At 48.9% G+C, this 21,130-nt stretch overlaps 3 protein-coding genes across 4 annotated transcripts in view; all 3 read right to left on the bottom strand.

Annotated features, from left to right (window-relative positions):
• Positions 1-270: 270 nt before the first annotated feature.
• On the bottom strand, positions 271-2,235 carry LOC127006543 (apolipoprotein D-like). Its single transcript, XM_050876512.1, has 4 exons — positions 2,040-2,235; positions 1,618-1,705; positions 1,226-1,345; positions 271-813 (listed from the first exon to the last, which is right to left on the bottom strand). Exons 1-4 carry the CDS (start codon positions 2,151-2,153, stop codon positions 581-583), a joined length of 555 nt encoding a protein of 184 aa, XP_050732469.1. The 5' UTR covers positions 2,154-2,235; the 3' UTR covers positions 271-580.
• Positions 2,236-11,883: 9,648 nt separating this feature from the next.
• LOC127006541 (uncharacterized) lies at positions 11,884-14,096 on the bottom strand. The gene is made up of 2 exons (XM_050876508.1): positions 12,448-14,096; positions 11,884-12,384 (listed from the first exon to the last, which is right to left on the bottom strand). Exons 1-2 carry the CDS (start codon positions 13,399-13,401, stop codon positions 11,944-11,946), a joined length of 1,395 nt encoding a protein of 464 aa, XP_050732465.1. The 5' UTR covers positions 13,402-14,096; the 3' UTR covers positions 11,884-11,943.
• A 131-nt stretch (positions 14,097-14,227) lies between these two features.
• Positions 14,228-21,130, bottom strand: part of LOC127006542 (trafficking protein particle complex subunit 2-like) — a 43,417-nt gene continuing 36,514 nt past the window's right edge. For both annotated transcript variants that reach the window (XM_050876510.1, XM_050876511.1), the window contains exon 5: positions 14,228-15,018. In XM_050876510.1, coding sequence (XP_050732467.1) covers positions 14,920-15,018 — 99 coding nt within the window. In that variant the 3' untranslated portion in view covers positions 14,228-14,919. The remainder of the gene's footprint in view (positions 15,019-21,130) is intronic.

The following is a 21,130-nucleotide window of genomic DNA, read 5'->3' as shown; positions in this document are numbered from 1 at the left end:
CCCGAGGGTTCCCGGCCCAGGTATACTCATCGATCAGCCCGAATGGGAGAATGAACAGCTGATCCCTCAATGCCTTGAATCATATCACAATATTGAGCGATTCTTTAAAAGTTTGTAAGACCACTCAGTTTAGATGGTCAGGCTATATTGATTGTGTAATGAGTTAACAAATATTAAAAAAAAAATCAAGAGCATTCGAGAGGAACATACGTGTGAAGGATGGATTGCCCCATGCACCTGCATCACCTTGACTGTGTGAAAGGTCTCATATCTACCATCATAGTTCTTTATTTTTTTGTTATACATGTCATTCAAAATAATCGTAAATTTGCCCATCAGTAATGGATTCTTAAAAGTAAGAACTTTCCAACCCTGGCGCATATAACGGGAGGTAGTGGCGATGTATGTTGTTGACATAAAAGATGTTACTTATGACGAGAGAGAGAGAGAGAGAGAGAGAGAGAGAGAGAGAGAGAGAGAGAGAGAGAGAGAAGAGAAGAGAGGAGAGGAGAGGAGAGGAGGTGAAAGGAGGCAATTAAATTAAGGCAGTTCAGGTAGGTGAAATGAGGCAAGGTGATGTTCAAGGTAGGCCGGAGCAGTCGTTTTGTGGCGTGAAGATGAAGCGATCAACCTCGATGCCCCAGCGGCTGAAGGCAGACAGGGCGACTTCGAGCTCCTGGTCAGTGAGGAGGTGACGCGCCAGCACCCACGCCTGGTCCGCGTGGAAGCCGCCGATGACGGTGATGCAGGAGTAGACGGAAGTGTAAGCGACATAGTCTGTCTCCAGCACGTTGTAACTGCCTACCACGGGGACTGCAGAGGAGAGGAAGTCAGTGACTAGGGAACTACGTGAACATAAACTCTATATTTAAAACTTATATTATCAGAGGACTCCTGCCCTTAAACCCAATAAAAAGACTTGCAGAATACACACACACACACACACACACACACACACACACACACACACACACACACACACACACATATATATATATATATATATATATATATATATATATATATATATATATATATATATATATATATATATATATATATATACATAAAAAGCCATCAGCCAAGGTGTAGAGGTGCATGCTGTCCTCAGGAAGCAATCCTCCACAAGCAGACATTGAGGCGAATATCTATATATGAGTGAGAGGCGCGTAGTGTTGTGAAGCCTCCCTCCCCCAAGTCATCCCGAGAGCCTCGCCACACTCACCGCCGTCCAGATGCAGGGCGAGGGCACCGGGCACATCAGTGGTCTCCACATAACCGAAGATCTCTGTGTAGGTCCCGTTTTCCTCCAGCCCCGCGTTGTGCACCCCCACCGTGCCGTCCCCTGCCACGTGGAAACTTATAATTGTAGACGGGAATGTGAAAGTGTGTTTGTCGGTGATATTTATGATGGGCCTTCGGACACCACTGTTTTGAAGTGCGTTCCATAGGTACAGGTTATTATTATTTGATTGTCTGAGTGTGTTGGTGTTCGAATTTACAGAGATTTGAAATATTTGATGATTGGGTACTCTTCTGTGATAATGGATTATTATTGATTCCCATGCTTCCATACTTTCCTGAGTGGGTGATAGATGGTTCACGGTGTAAGCTCACCATTGTCAGAGTACTCGGCGTAGTTGCAGGTCTGGCCCTCTTGGTCTTTGGTGGCGAATCGTGCGATCTCCAGCCATTTGCCGAGATACTGTCGGGGAATGGAATTGCTATTTTTATAGGGGATTTTTTCTGATATAGGTATAATATTATATAATGCATATAGCTGGCTTCACCAAATAGTATTATAAACCATTAGGCATTGATATAGAAAGATGGTCCGCAGTAGATCCAAAGGCATTGATATAAAAAGGTAGTGTCTACGTAAACTATAATTAACCAGAGATGGGTCATGCCTAAAGGATAGAGTATAGTGTGTCTCCTCTGTTCTCTCTAGCTTGATAAGATGAACCCGAGAACTGTATCCTCCCCAATGAAAACAAACAATCTTTTAATTAGGGTAAATAACGTTGGTTGTCACTTACTGGGGGCACCTCGAAGTCAGTCTTGGGAATGAACTCTGGGCAGGCGCCGGGCTTGAGCACCTGGCCGAGGCAGAGGCCGAAACCCGCCACACACAGCAGTAGCATCCGCAACATCTTGAAACGACCGTGTGTAGGCACAGGAGGGTTCAGTGGCACTATTCAGGGTAGGAGTGTTGGATAAGGGGAGAGGTGGGTGAGGGTTTTTAAGGCCGGGCAGTCTCGGAAAGGTCGTGTGTAAGGCAACGTGGCGTCGATACGTAAGCATTATGGAACTCATTGACCCTGGGAAACGCGGCAGGTGGGTGTTGGAATGAGGAAAAAGCAGCAACTTTCAGTACCTGTGCGTAGATTTTGCGTTTTATAGGTCTTTGCAAGCTAAATCGCTTGATCTCAGATCATAATGATTTTTTAGGGTGTATTGCTCTAGGAGTAACTGATCTTGAGCTGAAGGAGAGCAAGCAGCAGCATATGCTGCATATGCTCGCCATGCCCTGTTCAGCAGGTTTAATTTGGCCATCATGACACTTTGGCGTAGCTTACGATGACTCATCGGGTTTTCCGTGGTTTCTTAAGCCTATTATTGCATCATCGGAGTACGCACCTGTCTGTCAGCATCCAATAGACTTTCTAGATTCGTGGCGCCTTGGCTGCTGTCTGCTGACGTAGTACTCGTGGTCGTGTTTTTTCGGTGGAAAAGTAGAAAAAATAATAAAACCACAAATGTTACTTTCTTTAGCAACATTAAATATTTACCTTGCTAAGTCAGTGTTGTATAATAATGCGGTCAAGGTTTTATTTTACTGAATCCCTGCTTGTGTGTCTGTCAGGAGCAATGAAGAAGCAGTGATCGAGTGGATGAGGTGGATAAAAGTAGAATCGTTCCAGCTTCTACTACTACAGGAAGCCAAGTGGGGCGTTGTAGAGGATAATGTGACTAGGGTCCTAACGTTAGATTCATAAAATACATCTTTCAAGGCATAAAATAAGTCAAGTTTGCGATGTATTTCTCTCGCAAAATGTTTCAAACTGATTGATGGAATTGCACACCTCACCAATACCAAACTGAAAGGTTATCTAACCGCTAATCTACAAGCTAAAAGTTAGTTTCGCTAACGCTAAAACCCTAAGAAAATTAACATAAGCTGATGCTAACCGCTATTCCACTACCTTTTATTACATGGCTTTAGCTTCGGTTTGTTTTTTGTTTCAAATCTAAAAACTAAAACAACAGATCAAATGAGTTGATATTTTGATATGTTGTAGCTTACACAAGGAGCTTTCCCAAAAGGCATGGAATACAGAGATTGGATGGTCAAGCCAACACCGGTGTACACAAGCGACTTAATTGAATGAACAAATAAAATAGCACATTAGTTTAAAATACATTTAATTTGCACTTTCCAAAAAAGAGGCAGGTCTACTGGATGAGGAATGCAGCTTCCTCAACCTCCCCGAGCTGTCTTTCTTTTTCTCTCCCTCTTGTTCATGCTTTTTTCTCTGGGTAGCCGCGGGGAATTTATCCTCCCAGGGGTCCTGCCTCCCTGCCCTATAGGGAGCAGTCAGTTTGATCTGGGCTGGTTTGGGGAACGAGTTTGCCCCCCCCCCCCCCCCCTTCAAAACCTTTTTCCCTGCTAAAAGCAAAATAAGATGTAGAGGTTGGGGTCGTGGCGCGAGTCTCGACCCCGCGATCTGGTTTTGCTGGGGGGCCCAACCGCACGGCAGGTTTCCCCGATGCATCCGCATCCCGTAGCCTACGTCCGGAGCCTCTCGGAGGATCATCGACTGCCCTACCTATCATACGAGCTAAAAAGGCTGAGGGTGTACATAGTTGGACTCTTTGAGACGAGAAGGCCTGGCAGAAGCGAGATCAGTAGGAGCCACCCCCCCTCCTACTGATCTCGCTACTGTACACCTACTACTTGTCCAGTATGAGCAATGGTGCCCATCTTAAAGGGGTAGCTATAGGCATTTCCAGCCAATTGCAGCGATTTATGGTTGAGGTTACTCCGTTTGATGAGCGTATAATGCGAGTGAGGCTGCAGCAAACGATGGGGTTCATGTCTTGTTGTAGTGTACGCTCCTACTGAGATATGTGAAACTGAAATGAGGGAGGTGTCCTACGCCAAACTCAACTCCGTATTAGACCAGTGCCTCACTCGGAACACACTCATTGTCTTGGGTGACTTGTATGCTATTAGGTGCACTGACAGAGTTGGCTACGAGTTATGTGTTGGTCCCTATGGTTTTGGTACCAGATACATAACCAGCTCTCTCCTCTTGAATTTTGCAAGATATTAAGAATTGCGGGTTCTTGGTACCAGAGACCGGAGCTGCATCGTTGGAGTTGGTATAGCAGTGCGGGAAGGGTAGCTAAAGAGATTGACCACATCCTCGTAAGTTCTTGTTGGAGGATCCTTCAGAACTGCAATGTTTTCCGGAGGACTGAGTTCTTTGGAACTGATCATAGTCTTCTTGTTGGAACATTCAAGCTTCATGTCAGGTTAAGAAGAATCTCGAGATGCAAAAAATACTGTGTTCCATCTCGAGAAGCTGAAAGACCTGGCATGTGCTCAGGGTCTGGATCTGGATGAGCCATGAGAGCCAACCCTGCACAGCGGCCCTCGGCGGCCCGCATCATCAAGACAGTCAAAGAGTACACGGGACAGACGCCCAGGAAGGCGGCCTTCGTCCGGCGTGTTCGCAAGGTCTCCTGCCTCTTCCCGCGCCGCCGCCATTACTAAGGCGGCAGACAAGCCAGGATTTCTTTTCCCAACGGTTGAAGAGTTTTACCAGTTCAGTTGTTTCTTTTGGAGCAAGTTACTCAACACCCATCAAGGGTTGAGGAATACACTCCCCTGAGTCATTACTAAGGCGGCAGACAAGCCAGGATTTCTTTTCCCAACGGTTGAGGAGTTTTACCAGTCCAGTTGTTCCTTATGGAGCCAGTTACTCAATACCCATCAAGGGTTGAGGAATACACTCCCTAACTGATTTAATTACCTAATATTCTATTATCTACTAATTCATCTATCAATATATTTATATTTCTACCTATTTATTAACCTGTATATCCATCTATATATCTATCTACATATGTATTTAACTATCTATCTATTCAACTCTCTCTCTCTCTCTCTCTCTCTCTCTCTCTCTCTCTCTCTCTCTCTCTCTCTCTCTCATTGCTGGCCAGGCTACATGTACACCATTTCACCGCCTCACTCACCTACATCCGTCATTACCTCACTTCAACAGGCCGTCACCTCGCCTCATTATATTGCAGAGGTATCTCATTTGTCATTCATCCATCTGTCTATCAATCCATCTGTTATTAAATACGTTAAGAGAGACTCATCATTTGCCGCAGCTTTCATTATTTTTTTGTTTTATCCAGAAAATTAGTACGTCTGTGTTGATTGCTGATTACATTACTGACCATTTTATTTCAGTAGCAATCTTTAATACAGGAATTTTTTGTATGGATCAGTGAGGAAGTTGGTAAGGTGATGCAGGTGAGAATTTGTAGATTCATGTCACATCAAATGATTTACACGCCACGTTATTCGACTGCTGGATTATCGCATTAAAACCTCGTTTTTAACACAACAACCAATAAAATTCTTTGTACATGTCGTGCCCGGAAATTCGGGGCACTAAATGATGTTAAAAAAAAGGAAGGAAACTCAACTATGGGTATCTGGGAAAAACAAGGGGGACTCGCCCTGGGGGTAGTTTTGCTGCCACCACCCAGAGATCTACCGATGAACTATGTCACCGGTACTGGAATATTATATATATATATATATATATATATATATATATATATATATATATATATATATATATATATATATATATATATATATATATATATATATATATATATATATATATATATATATATATATATATATATATATATATATATATATATATATATATATATATATATATATATATATATATGTTGTTGTGCTGGAAGCTCTGGCGTCCATAGGCCTCTAGAAGGCTCCAGGAGAAGCGAGCAGGAGGGCGGGGAGCAAGTTGTCGTCCGGGCGCGGCCAGGCGCCAGGCGGGAAGTGTTGCCAACTCGCACATACTTTAGCTACATGTTCTTGTTTGATCTAAAATATACTGTAACATTCTAGACTGTACTGTTCTGGATATATACAGGAGAAGAGGGCGAGAGGAGCCCAGTCCCAGTCATAGTAAGCTAGTGGTCAGTGAAGAGTCAGAGTGAAGTGTATTACTAAGGAAGAATATTAAACTACAGAAGCTGTGCAAAGTGTTTACATATCTCCCTCCCACGGAGTCTCCTGACGGCGACACGGAACCCAAGTAACACGTCCGGCATAACATTGGCGTCAGGAGTGTAGCCATTTGTTTTTCGCCATGGAGACTCGTTCCCAAGCTGCCCAGAGGGACGACATGTTGACTGAACTTTTGGAAGCCTTGAGACTACAGGGGGAGAAACAAGAAAGAGCACAGCAACAACAAGAAAGAGCACTCCAGGAACTCAAAGAACAACAAGAAAAAGCACACCAAGAACTCAAAGAACAACAAGAAAGAGCACAGCAACAACAAGAAAGAACACTCCAAGAACTCAAAGAACAACAAGAAAGAGCACCGCAACAACAAGAAGGAACACTCCAAGAACTCAAAGAACAACAAGAAAGAGCACAGCAACAACAAGAAGGAACGCTCCAAGAACTCAAAGAACAGCTAGAAGATCGCTTCACAGGATTACAGCTACAGCTAAAACCAGTACAAGATGGAAGTGAATCAGTGCGAAGAGAAATGACTGATGTGACCACGAACTTGGGACAACGCCTGATAGAAGGGGAGAAAGAACACACAAATCTTCAACAAGAGATGGAGGTGGTACGAGAGACGACACACAAAGAAATATTAGAAGTGCAGGGAAAGGTGAACCGTACTGAACAGTCAGTTTGTGATGTAAGTGACAGAGTGAAGGCCCTTAAAGACTGCTTGGCTGGAAACGGACAGCCAGTGCCTGCAGGGGCTAGTTGTACCTACCCAAGATGCTTTTCCTACGCAAGTCCGGGGTAGTTTGAGCCCTGTTTCGCCTGAGTTTATCCCCGCAAGAAGTTTCGCCAGCCCCATGAGTCTGCTGGGTTCGCCTGTTAGAAAGAAACCTCAGGAGTTTGATGGCAAGGTCTCCTGGGAGGCTTACCGCGCTCAGTTTGAGCTGTTGGCAGCCCGGAACGAATGGGATGACCAAGAGTGCGCGGTACAGCTGGCCACTAGCCTGAAAGGGGCGGCGCTGGAGGTCCTTGCTCAGCTCGACAATGCGACAAAGGGCAGCTACAGCGGGCTGGCGCAGGCGCTGGAGCAACGATATGGGACCAAGCACCAGAACGAGCTCTTCAGGGTTAGGTTCAGAACCCGCAACAGGAGGCGCGGCGAGTCTCTTCAGGAACTCGCTCAGGACCTTGAGAGCATGGCGCACAAGGCATACCCAGGTGCCACCCCTGACCTGCTAACGGTTTTGCTGCGTGATCAATTCATCGATGCCCTGGACAGCCCTCAGCTGAAGATACAAGTGAAGCAAGCTAAGCCAACATCAATGCAGGAAGCTCTTGCACGTGCCATGGAGTTTGAGTCCTTTGTTAGGTCTAGTTGGTCAAGCTTCAGGGACGACTCGACTTCTGGCTTTAGGGTACGAAAGGGCACTGTCAGCGAGAGAGACAGGTTCCAAGGAATGTGCTGGTACTGCGAGAAGGTTGGGCACAAGGAGAACGAATGCTATAAGAGGAAGAAGGAATATGAAGGTGATGCTATGAAGAAGCCCAGAGAAGGACCCAAGTGCTGGACCTGTGGAGAAAAGGGGCACTTGAAGAATGAGTGTCGGAAAAATGTGCCCCCGGCGAGGGCCACCACTCGGGCGAGGGAAAAAGGAGAACTGGTTCACGGGGGCAACGACCAGTCTGTCCTGTACATGCCCCGAAGATATCAATGTGCAGGAGAAACACCACGACGGGCTGCCAAGTGGAACAGACAGCGGAAGTGCCATGGGAAGACTTGGGAAAACTGCAGCGGGAGGACCGAGATCTGAGACCAATTATGGAGTGCCTGAGTCAATCATCAACGCGACTTGGGTGGGAAGTAATCTCGAGAGAAAGCCCTACCACCAAGAATTACTGGACTCAGTGGGACACTCTTCGGATGGACGACGGGGTGTTGCAGCGACGCTGGGTCTCTCATGATGGTCTTGACCACTACTGGTCCACGGTGCTACCTGTGAAGTCCCGGGAAGGCGTCTTGAAAGAAATGCACGACAGCATCACCAGCGGACACCTTGGGGTAAAGAAGACACTGAGTCGCCTGCGCCAAAGGTTCTACTGGATTGGCATGAGGAAGGACGTGGAAGAATGGTGTCACGCGTGTGAGGTGTGCTGTGCAAAGAAGGGCCCCAAAAAGCGTCACCGTGCCCCATTGCAACTATACCAGGTTGGAGCCCCCATGGAACGGGTGGCAGTGGATATAGCAGGCCTCTGACGACGAACGGAAACAGGTACATCTGCATCACAATGGATTACTTCACCAAGTGGCCGGAAGCCTACGCCATCCCTGACCAGGAAGCCACTACCATCGCCAAGGTTTTGGTGGAGGAGTTCTTCTGTCGCTTCGGTGTGCCTAACGAGCTCCATTCCGACCAGGGAAGGAATTTTGAGTCAACAGTCCTTGCTGCAAGCTTCTGGGTATCAAGAAGATCCGGACCACCCCTCTGCACCCACAGTCAGATGGAATGGTGGAGAGGTTTAATTGGACGTTGGGCCAGGAGTTGGCCAAGCAGTGCAACAATGATCAGTCTTCATGGGATCAGAAGCTGCCTGCGCTTCTCATGGCCTACAGGTCTGCCGCCCACGAGACTACGGGGTATTCGCCGGCAAAGCTGATGTTTGGACGTGAGCTGCGATTGCCGGTGGACCTACTGACAGGAAGGCCTCCTGGGGAAAGCCTTCCAAGGGACGCCTCCAGTTTTGCCCGTCAACTAGAGGAACGGCTGGAAGAGGTGCACCATCAAGTCTGAGGTGCCTTGAAGTTCTCCGGGGAGGCCATGAAGCGCGGTTACAATATGAGGGCAAGCCACGTTGACTTCAAGGAAGGAGACCAAGTCTGGCTTTACAACCCGCAGAGGAAGAAAGGACAGTCTCCGAAGTTACAGAGCCCCCGGGAAGGCCCTTACACTGTGCTAGAACGCCTCTCCGACGTGACTTACCGAATCCGGAGAACGGAAAGGACCAAGCCGAAAGTTGTCCACCTCAACCGCCTATGGAGGTACTACGGTCCGGGAAACTACACCTGGAACAACTACAGACACCCAGCAGCCGACGAAAACGCAAGGGACGTCCAGGACCGAGAGGAGGTCGACGACGACATACGCCTTCTGGACCTTTCAGCCGAGGGAGATAACCTCCCGGCTTCGGCAGATGTTCCAGGGACACCCCAAGAAGCGGACGACGACGAGGCGCACCAGGAGAAAAACGCGCAAGAGGCACCGAGCAGAAGACAGAGACAACGCAGGCGTCCACAGCGATACGACGATTATTATGTTTTTGATTAATTCTCTTATGTTTGTATATAGTTAAGTGTGTGATCGGGACGATCACAATTAAGAGGGGGGGATAGTGTTGTGCTGGAAGCTTCCCCCGGCGTCCATAGGCCTCTAGAAGGCTCCAGGAGAAGCGAGCAGGAGGGCGGGGAGCAAAGCCTCGTCCGCGCCCCGCGGGGCGCGGCCAGGCGCCAGGCGGGAAGTGTTGCCAACTCGCACATACTTTAGCTACATGTTCTTATATGATCTAAAATATACTGTAACATTCTAGACTGTACTGTTCTGGATATATATAGGACAAGAGGGCGAGAGGAGCCCAGTCCCAGTCATAGTAAGCTAGTGGTCAGTGAAGAGTCAGAGTGAAGTGTACTACTAAGGAAGAATATTAAACAACAGAAGCTGTGCAAAGTGTTTACATATCTCCCTCCCACGGAGTCTCCAGACGGCGACACGGAACCCAAGTAACACGTCCGGCATAACAATATATATTGTTACGCCACCCCCCTACACACACCATCCACGGGCAGGCAGGCGGCGTAATCCCCAGAACAGCCACACGGGCGCCGGTCACTCACAGCGGCCCACACCGCACACCGAGGGGAGGAGGGAACGAGGCAGGGCACAAAGGATACACGTTCAACACTAAGTTCTAGTTTAATGACAGGTTCCTCACACAGTACAGCAACTTTCAAGGGCACAGAACAGTTAATCAGGCACAGTACAGGGGCACGGCAGACACGCACACCGGAAGCACACAGCTCGCGAGCGGAGCAGCTCAACACTCTCTAAGCCCAGACATGCGTCTTCTCCACCACCCCTCAGCGCCTTTCGCTCGCCACCCCCACAGCCGACTCAGCACTTCCTGCCCGGCGGCCGGTGGCCCCGGGTTCCCCTCTGTCTCTCCTGTCCCAACAAGTAGAGTTGCACCATGCTGAGCTAACATTGCATCATGCTACAATTTCATCACATTACACATACAATCATTCACATACAGCACATTCATAACACTATCCCCTCCTCCAAAAGGCAGGCGACCCCAACATTCAACAAACAAAACACATGAAATAAATCAAACTAATCAGTCCCCTGGGACATCACTAAAGTCTCTTAACCATCCCGGCCGTCGCCTCTCTCGCCGAGGGCGCCGCTGAGGAGATGCGGGCGGCGGCAGGCAGGCGGTGGCACCCAGAGCGGCGTCGTCGGTCCCAAGTCCTTGCTCAGGGTCGTCACTGACGTCTGCCGCTTCGCTCGCACCGCCCATGTTCTCGTTCGCCCCGTGGTCGACCTCTGACACGTCCTCGATCGTCGCTGCTGCTGGGGCCTACGTCCTCTCCTTCCTCGCCGTGGCCCCAGGAGTAGCGCCCTGGACCGTGGTAACGCCACAGCCGGTCCACGTGGACAACAGACGGGCGCTTTCGTCCCCGTCGAATCCGGTAGGTGACGTCAGAGAGGGCTGCCACCACCGTGTACGGCCCCTCCCAGGGCCTCTGTAGCTTCGGCGAGAGCCCTCGTTTACGGCGGGGGTTATGCAGCCACACTCTGTCACCCACGGAGTACCTCACGTCCCTCATGCGCCGGTCGTATGTCTCCTTCATGGCCTGGCCTGCCACCTTGAGCTTGCCCCGTACGCGTCGGTGCACCTCAGCCAGGCTTTCCTGCAGTGCCGCTGCGAAGCCAGAGGTGACGGTGGGCAAGCTCACGTCGGGGGGCCGCCCCGTGGCCAAATCCACCGGTTGCCTGAGCTCCCGGCCGAACATTGAACACAGAAAAATACATGCAATACACATAAATTAGTCTGTCCTCCACCACGTCCTCCACAGTCTCTTCTCGCGCCCCCAAGGGGCTCCGCCTGTCAGCCACGCCGTCGACCAGCCGCCAGTCCTCAGTGGGCTCTTCCACGCCATGCGCTCCACGAAACGCTCGGGACGGTCGACACCGGCTCCTGGCCTCCACCCTCGGGGCAAGGTGCCCTCGCTCAGCCGTGACTACCTCCCCACGCAGCCATGCTCGAAAACCTCCTGGAAGCAAAGGGCACCACTCCGGTCACCCTCTCCAGCTCCCGTCCGAGGCCACCACGAGCCTTACTGGCCTGCGTCAGGTAGTCGAGGCCCAGCAAGCACGGCTCGTCTCGATCGGCGACGTCCATCGGCCGGCGCTCCACAGCGCTGCCTACGCCGATACGAGCCTCCACTGGCCCCTCCAGCAGCACACACTACCCCGGGTCAGGCCGCGCCGAGCACTCCTCAGCCCCCGGAGTCCACTGCATGTCACGCGTCGTGGCTACAACCGCTAAGCCTCCCACTGGCAACACGCTGGTCGGGCGGCGGCAGCTTACTCAAGGCGGGGCCCGAGGGCGGGAGACGGCTGGAAGTCGGCTCCCTTCTCCAGCCCGTCCGCGCTTCCCGCCCGCGCCGCGTCCCTGGGCCTGGGGCAGGCGCTCGAGCGGTGGCCAGACTGGCCACAGTCCTTGCAGCGAGGCTGGTGGGCATCGGGGCTCGGCCGGTCAAAGGAACGCGTCCTTCGCTCCCCCAGGCACCGACTGCATCTATGCCCCCTCTTGCCACAACCCCCGCACGAACCACGGAGGCCCTCCGGGCTCGTCTTCATCGACGCTGCCTTCATCTTCACCTTCGCCATCCGGCCCCGGAGGTCATGGCAGGGCGGGGCGGCCGCCGCTAGGCCGCTGGTCGTCGTCAATGCCCCGAACTCCAAGGCCCTCGTCAGCGCGTCGTCGGTCCACGGCAGGGGGTGAGAGTCCTCGCCAGTCTCGTCCTTCAGCGCCCGGCAGTCCGCACAGAAGCGCTGCGTGCCGTCCTTCTTCATATCCAGGACGACTGCTGAGGGCCACGGACTGTCTGTCCGCTCCATCACCCCCTGCGCCGCCAGCTCGTTGACGGCGCGCTGCAATTCCTCCCGCCTGGCCGGCACGACACGTCGGGGCGGGCTCCTGGTGGGCGCACCATTTCCCGTGCTGCTGTTGTGCTTCACCAACCCCGTGCAGCCCAGCAGGTCCAATCCACCCCCGCTGAACACGTCCGCGCACCGAGCCAGGGTGTGGCGCACCTTCGTCTGCGCCTCCGTCAGGTGAGCGGCGCTCCGGTGCGCCGAATCCTCCAGGAAGTCGGGCAGCGGCCTCACAGCGGCCGACTCCGCGCTCCCCGACTCCTCCTCTTGTTGCTCCACCTCCTCACAAGTGCCCAGCTTGGCACCAGCGGGTACTTCCCGAGCCTCGTCGGAGGAGTTAGCCACCAGCACCGTGACTGACTCCTCCCCCGCTCCTTCGAGACTCCGTCCGGCTGCCACACCATCAGGCAGCTGCAGGCCCTCCGTGGACTCCACCGTGCCTTCCGCTGGCATCGCGTTCGACCGGCAACACAGGACCCTGGCCTCCGTCCCCGGGGCAAGGTGCAGTCGCTCCGCCGCGACTACCTCTGCACAGCCGACCTTCGGGAGCAAAGGCGCCTGTCCGCGCAGCCACTCCAGCTCCCGTTCAAGGTCGGCACAGGCCTCGCCCTGCGGCAGGTAGTCGAGGCCCAGCACGCACTCCACAGCGCTGCCTACGCCGAAACGAGCCTCCACTGGGCCCTCAGACTGCACGCAGTGCCCCGTGACGCCATACAGCCTCTGTGGCGCGTCCTGGGGTCGTGTAGCGGCCGGCATGTCAGGCCGCCCCAAGGTCCTCTCGGCGTTCCCCACCAAGCGGCCGGGCCCGTCCACTGAGCCCCGTAGCGCTGTTGTCAGCTGCAGCGCCTTCTCATCCTCGCCCCAGCCCTGGGCAGCAGCTGGCATCTTGAACTGGGCCTCCCATACCAACTTCCCGTCGTGCTTCGCTGGCTTAAGCCTCCCTGAGCGCGGGGAGGCCGAGGGGCAGCAGAGAGGAGCGGGCGGACCACGTGGGCTGCAAGCCGGCCGGCATGGCGGAGAGGGAGGCGGTGAGAGAGGCAACAAGGCAGGGTTAATGGGTCCGACTCCAGCAACAGCTTTAGCACTAGCTTTAGAGCTCCTATCAGTGGCAGCCAACTGTAAAGCAGCCGCCTTCAACTGCGGCTTCAAAACAACCCGTTCTCACTTCCCATTTTCTTCCTTTTACCAAGGTACGTATTTTGAGATAACAAGGGAATAAAGTCGAAAAAAAAAGTAATCTTCACGGGTCGGAACAAATAAGTGCTTTTTCAGTGTTTTCAATACCCCGAGTTTCACGATCCTTGAGTTTAGCGCTATACCCTTGGAACGAAGCAAGCACGAAACTTGGGAGAGGACTGTATTATTTTTTTAGCTGTGAAAGTTCCTATTGACAATGAGAGTCCCTGAGTTGCTCATAGTATATGATTTTGCTCTTTTATTGCTTCTAGTACGTTAGGATAGCAGTGATGCTGGCCCAAAGATGCATAATTTTGCATCCTGTGGATTTTTCACAACACTAGTATAGTACATGCATATGTTTACAATCTTATTCCATGTTCCTAGTCACTAGTGCAACTGAAGCTGGGATGAGGTGATACCGGCATGAGTTTCCAAACTTTACATCTAGGGGATGTTCCTGCTGATATAAGGTGAGCTGAAGTGTGTGACAGTATTAGTGGTGGAGGAGGAACTGCATTCAAATCAAAGAACATTTAAATCAAACTGTCTTTATTCTTTGGTTACATGGTTTATGGATCTGTATCAAAAGTAATTAGAAACAATGAGAAAACTAAGAACATTATACAGAGCTAAATCTATTTATTCATTCACTCATTCAAACTTCCCTTATCTATATCACTGTGCCACATGTTTGCATCACCAGTTAGGACAAAACAGAACAGGCAAGAAATTATAGCTTGCCTGATCTCTCTTAAACTCACAGGACTGAGGGAAAACTATGCTCTTAACCCACCAGCATTAGTGTGTCAAAATTAACAACAAATTCATTCATTTTAGTAGTCACCTCTTACAATGGGGAGAAGCAGTGACCTGCAGTACAGCTGCTGTACAGGTAATTCTAATGCAGTAGAAATGTACTGAACTTGATTATTAATATCAATGTGGTCACTAAATCCTCACCCCATTCCTTTATGCAGTTTTCCCATGACATGACTATATACCACAGGAATTATTACTGCATAAATTCTCTTTGCTCACCTGTTCCACACTTCTTGGTGGCATTTTCCCTACATGAGGTAAGTTGAGACTACAGGATTTGTACATTAGCTGAGTCCCTCTTATTCTAACATATCAGATCAATGGAGTCCTTAGACATCACACCATAATCACTTCATCATTTCAACATTCAGAGAATCAATTCACACATAATTCAGTGGCAGTGCATTAGCCAGTCAGATATTTCCTCCCATAAAACAGTGCTTTCTTCTCAAAGGCTGCTGACTTAATGGGGCTGTTTGGCACGTAGAAAGGGTTCATGGAATGCTGAAAAAAAGGGATAATAGTAAGGTTAAATTTCATACTTCAATCATACATCCATTAGCTCTCCAATCGCTACAAGCTGTGCATCACCTGGTAAATCTGTATCACAGTACAGTGGAACCTCAGTTCACAAATTTAATTTGTTCCTAAAGGCCATTCGTCACCCAAAATGTTTGTCAACCGAAGCTATTTTCTCCATAGGAATCAATGTAAAATGATCAATCTGTTCCTGGATCCCAGATGATTGTTTATTTGAACTTTTACAACAGTACTTTGTGCACAAGTTCATAACACAAAACCAATGGAAATCAATAAATCTAACAAATAAAAATAAATACAATACAAAACAGATAAAATAGATGAAAACTTAATTTAATTTTACCATACCTGTATGGAGGAGAGTTGACAGCGCAATAAGTGGTGTCACACTGGTTGTTTTCCTCCAACCCTTGGGGCTACGGGCAACTGCGGTTGCCCGTTCACCCAACTGTTGGTTCTACCCATAGGGATGGAAAACGGTTGTGGGTACGAGCAACCGTGCTGCTGTATGTAAACAGAGAACAGCATTGGCTGAGGAGTGAGGAGCAGTGGAAGATGGCCTACCAAGAGACTCGTAAAGTGGACTGGCAGAGCTGCTTTGTTTACTATTTAATTGACAAGTTAAGAGAACACCCTGTGCTGTGGGACCACCGTTCATAAAAAAAAATTTCTCCATTCTATGAAAATTATAGAAAGACTCCAGGTCTTCACAGCACAGTTCTCTGATGAAGTTTGGATAAACACTCCTGTCCTCCCATCTTTGAAGCCATGATCGTGCCCACAACCACTTCTTCCTTCCATTTAACTACAGCAACAAGTCCATAACTTGGGTAATGGCAGCCAGTACTACAGGAAAACTGCTTTATTTACGTTGTGGATACGGGCAACCGACCTTGGTCATGCGTGTGAGAAAAGTTGGAGTTGCCGGTTGCCCCTACCGCCAACGGGGTTGCAGGAAAAAGGCCCAGTGTGACACCAGTTTTAATAAGTGGACGGTGGTGAGGAAGTAAAAGTGAAGAGATGTCATTGTTTGAAAGGGGAGTCCCCTTCCATATTGTGTATTTAGCAAAAGCAACACAGCAACTGACACACTCCTGGCTTGTCGCCCACAATGTTGCTAACTTGCATATTCTTAGCTTGAGACACCATTTGTCACCCGAGACGTTTTTTGTTCGGAAAATTTGTTCATGAACCGAATTGTTCATGATGAGTGGCGTTCGTGATGTGACCTGAGGTTTCATTGTATTCAGCATAAAAGTCACAGCAATAACTTATATAGAGGTTGCTTAAGACCAAGGAACAAAAAGAGCTGCATTGGGGAGGATAAGGTAGATATATTTTCTGAAGATAATAAACCACAGAAAACAGCTATAAGCCTGTTTTTTATTTGATAGACTACCGTATTTGACGGCTTGTAAGATGCATTCCCCAATTCCGGCAGGCATTTGAAAAAATACAATAAACGGGTTTGTACCACGAGTGTCAGGTGAAGATTTTTCGCCCGACATTGGTATCCCTCCCCACTATCAGGTCATTATTGAAGTTTCACATGTATTCAGATCTTTATCAAATCCCAATACTTTACATTTAAAACCCTTAATATTTGCTGGGACCTACCAGAATTGGTCCTGCGACACTGTCAGAGGGGTAACAGGTATAAAGTTAGTGCATCACATTTCTCTATTATTATTCTACATCATAAGTCTAGTTGTTGTAACATTCTAGTGCATTTTTAAAACATAAGGAAGTGTGAAATTTCAAACTTGAATGTGCTTCAATGTTTGTTGAACATGTATATAAAGTAAGAATGTTAAAAGATAAGCCCAAAATGGAGAAACAGGCACTTATAAATATCGAATAATAACCTATTTTCTCAATATCTCGTCAATATTATCCATATATTGTTTGTGTTTATCAATCAAACAAAGTTAAACAGTTTTATGAAGAAGGTCTGCCTTACCTCAATGATCCCTGTCTACAAAGGAAACGTAGCGTGTCTTGCGCGTGTTGTCAGGTTTGGTGTACAACCGTCCACTAGTTTGTTTAGGTACAAGCATTAAGTCACTTAATTTTCTTCCTGACTGGTGCCATTTTATATGAAGTAGTGGTAAGTACTACTGTTATACATCGTCACTTTAGAAAAGAGTTACCGTTGTTGCTGTAAAAGCGACTGCCACCTTGTCTACATTTGCAGTTTAATTTAAGTGCCATTGCTGCACTAAAACTTCACTAGCCAGTGACCCAAAGCTGAACCTTGACCTTATAAGACAAAGGGTGATTTTCAGGAACATTTTTTTGGAAAAAAAGTATGTCTTATATAAGCCAAATATGGTAATTATTGTATGATGTACGTAAAGATAGATCACTGGATTCAGTCAGTCAATGGGAGCATATGCCAGGGATCGCGTTGCCTCACCCTCCCTACAATGCCAAGCCAAGAACTCTGTGGGCGTCCCCTTGGCCTCCTCCAATCAGGATTGTCTCTTACAGAGACAACCTGATGAGCAGGGTCAGCTTTTGGGTTGTGCGCCACATGCTCCTGTAGCTGGAATTGACACTGACGGACTATGCAGGTAATAAGCCTCGAATCAATTTCACGGAGTAGTCGCCGGTTTTACACAAAGTCATTCCAGTGATATCCCACGATTCTGCGTAGACATTTATTACCAAATGCATTAATCTGCCTCTCCAAGTCCCCATTTAGTGTCCATGTCTCACAGCCATAAAGTAAGACAGGGAGCACAAGGGACTTGAAGATTCAGATCTTTGTCCTTCTACAAAGGTATCAACAACGCCATGTACTTGTGTTGAGCGAGTCCATAACACCATGGGCCAAGCCGATCCATCGTAAGACTTCCTGGTGAGACTCACCGTTATTCTGAACTACGCTACCAAGGTAGGTGAAATTTTCCAAAATCTCAATATCCTCACCACACGCATGTACAGACTGTACTGTTTCATCTAGCAAGACTCCAAACACCTGTACCTTGGTCTTGGCCCAGGAGACCTGAAGTCCCAAGGGCTTCGCCTCCTTGTGCAGTGCCTCGAGAGCCATCACCAGATGGGGCAAGGACACAGCCCTGCCTCACTCCCGCATTCACGGGAAAGAAGCTGGACAAGCTCTCCCCACACTTCACAGTACTCTCAGTCCCAGAATACAGGTCAGTTAGCAAACCAATAGTCATTGCAGGAATCCCACGGAGTCACAGAAGATCCCAGAGTGCCTTGTGATGCACTGCGTCAAGCACTTTCTTGAGATCAACATAGGCTGCAAGCATTCCTTGTCGAAAATCATGTCAGTGCTCCACCAGTAAGTAAAGCACTAGGATACGGTCAGTTGTCAACCTACCAGGCATGAACTGTTCAAATCTCTGTAGCTTCAGCAGCTGGCTGCAAATTTGCATCAGCAATAGATGGGCAAGCACCTTGCCTGGCACACTGAGCAGTGTAATACCACAGTAGTTGTTGCAGTACTGGCAGTCCCCTTACCTTTTCGAGATAGGGATGACCAACCCCCTCTTGCAGTCAGGAGGAATGGTACCAGATTGCCATATGGCAGCCAAGACCGCACGCAACCCGCAGATCATGGCCTCACCTCCAGCTTTGAGCAGCTCCACACTGATACAAAGACACCAGGTGTCTTTCTACCCCTCAACTTTGCCACAGTCTCTCTGATCTCGTCGAGAGGGTGGGCTTTTGTCGATGGGTGGATCAGCATCCACCACCTGCAACCCAGCAACTGGAAGCTGCCCATGTGGAGTGTCTGCTGTGTACAACTGTTTAAAGTACTCAGCCCAACAAGCTCTCTGCCCATCCATGTCCAACACATGGCAGCCATCAGCTGTTGGGATAGTGCTCACCTGAGAGGCTTGGAGCAGAGCTTTTTCAAGGCTCAGTAAGAAGGTTGGAGGTCATTTGCATTTAAATAGCCCTCGTCTTTCTCAGCAAGACCCCTGACATGCCGTATTTTGTGGCGTACACGTGCACCTTTTTCACTTAAAAATGTCAGAAAGTTACCACTGTGCGGTATATGCCGAAGGTATAAATTTTGATTGTTTATTTTTCTTCGGTCTGCCTTTTTCCGCCTTCATTTTGAAGTTTGCATGGGGTTTTATGGGTCAGTGCAACTCCTAGGCTGCCACACAAGTCCTCTGTGCCATTCTCAGAGTTTCCATGACCGTAACAATGGCAGGAGAGTTTTTCATATCTTTCTCTTCTGATTCTGTGCCCGAGTGTCCACAGCCACCTTGACTCTTCATAAGCCTCCCCTTGCTCCCAAAAGAGCTCTCAGTGTGTGTGATCGGTGGAGAGCTGAAACTGACTTTTTCAAACTTCAAAAGTGGTGTTACTGGTGAAGACAGTGACAAGAGCATTGAACTCCAACCCCTCGTCTTATCAGGAAGGCTGAGCCCTGTTATTGTGCAACCTCAGTTTGGTGGCCATCCTGTAGATCAATCTCATTACGGTGATGGTGGAAGTGATACTCAGGTCCCTGAGGATGCATCCCACCACCCTTCAGGGTTATCTTCAAGTTAAGAACATGAGGATAATTAAGGGGGTTTGTAACGGGGTCGAGTGCATGGAGGGGGAGGGTGACTGCCAACCACAACCTACGCAGCGCTGTGTACATAGGCTTACTCCGACCTAATTGTTACCGCGCTTCACCACATCACCACGGAAACACCACGTGACGTAAAGACTTTGGGTTTGAGGCAGACTGAAGAGGAAGGATGGATTAAGCGAATGCTCAAATTTAAAACTACTGGCTTAGATAGAGCTGTGAAATTGATGATGGAAAGTGACCAATTTTCGGGAGAACGTCAGAACATTGCCGTATGGGGAGAACCAATTTCACGGTACACTCCCGCCCTTTAGGGGTTAACAGAAATTTGGGGGAATTGTTCATCATCAGTCTTGCTTAACCCCTTCAATCCGGCGACGCTGACGTCGGCGTCCGAAGGGCATCCGAAACAGAGTCTGAGAGTGCTCCCATGTCTTCTTCAGGTGAGGGAACCTCACACTCACTGTCTATCGCCATATGGTAAAAGGAATGTTCCGCCGCAACATTGTTTACACCTGGTCTTGATCTTGATCTTGATGTCACAGGTGGCTTGAGATTCCTCTCCAGCTTGGGTAGTGTTGCCAATGCTACAAACGCACTCGCACAGTGTTGCCATTGTCTGCAGCAGTATCTGTAGCAAAAATAATCCCACTACATTGACTGTAACAGTGTTTAGCAAGCCTGACATGTATACGCGTCGCTAGTATTTCCTGCAATCATAGGCGCTGGCTGACGCGTATATGCGTCATTAGTACTGTACGGGTTAAGAGGAAGTGGAAGAGGATTAAAAGGAATTTAGAGGAGGATTGAAAGGTTTAAAAGAGGATTAATCCTCTTCCATTTCCTCTTGACCCTTTCCATACTGTGATGCCGACGTCTGCATCACATATGGAAAAGGTTAACCTTAAATATTTCTGAGCATTTTAAGCACTGAATTTTTTTCTTTTTTTTTTACAAAATTGTTGTCTTAAAGTTTAGGGTGCGCGTTATACACCGGAGCGCATTATACGCCGCAAAATACGGTACTTATCCTTGTCTCTCCTCAGGAGAGCTCTAGTCCTCTGCAACAGAGCCCTAAATTGGTCCTGATTCCCAGCAAATCTGGCAGCGGGTAGCACAACTCTCCTCAATATTCTCCATCGTCTCTGCCAAGGCAAAGCCACTCCTAGATCTCGGGCGCTCTGCAATGCACTCCTTGGCAGTTCAAAGAGTCTCACGTTTGAAAGTATCCCACAGTTGTACAGGGTCCTCAAGGGTGCTGAGCACATTGAACCAATTTGAGAATGTCACTGTATACTCCTGTGCACATGCCAGGTCCTTCAGTCTCTTGAGATGAAAATCAGTATTGTTTCATCAAAATTCTTCTTGACCTGATGTGAAGCTTGAGTGTTGCAACAGTTGCAAAGAACTCAGCACTCCAGTAAACCCTACAGTTCCGAAGGATCCTCCAACAAGTACTTGAGAGGATGTGGTCAGTCTCCTTGGCTACTCCTCCGGCATTGCTATACCAAGTCC

This window comes from Eriocheir sinensis, chromosome 33 (genome assembly GCF_024679095.1).
Source record: "Eriocheir sinensis breed Jianghai 21 chromosome 33, ASM2467909v1, whole genome shotgun sequence".
NCBI classification, from domain to species: Eukaryota; Metazoa; Arthropoda; class Malacostraca; order Decapoda; family Varunidae; genus Eriocheir; species Eriocheir sinensis.
The sequence above is the reverse complement of the archived record's forward strand: the minus strand, read 5'-3'. Positions and strand labels throughout refer to the sequence as shown.

Coding starts and splice junctions, on each gene's coding strand:
- LOC127006543 (XM_050876512.1), bottom strand. CDS start 2,153: ATGTTGCGGATGCTACTGCTGTGTGTGGCGGGTTTCGGCCTCTGCCTC. Junction 1,346..1,617: donor CGCCGAGTACTCTGACAATG/GTGAGCTTACAC, acceptor TCCACGTGGCAG/GGGACGGCACGGTGGGGGTG. Junction 814..1,225: donor CGCCCTGCATCTGGACGGCG/GTGAGTGTGGCG, acceptor TCTCCTCTGCAG/TCCCCGTGGTAGGCAGTTAC.
- LOC127006541 (XM_050876508.1), bottom strand. CDS start 13,401: ATGCCAGCTGCTGCCCAGGGCTGGGGCGAGGATGAGAAGGCGCTGCAG. Junction 12,385..12,447: donor ACAGTCCGTGGCCCTCAGCA/GTCGTCCTGGAT, acceptor CGGGCGCTGAAG/GACGAGACTGGCGAGGACTC.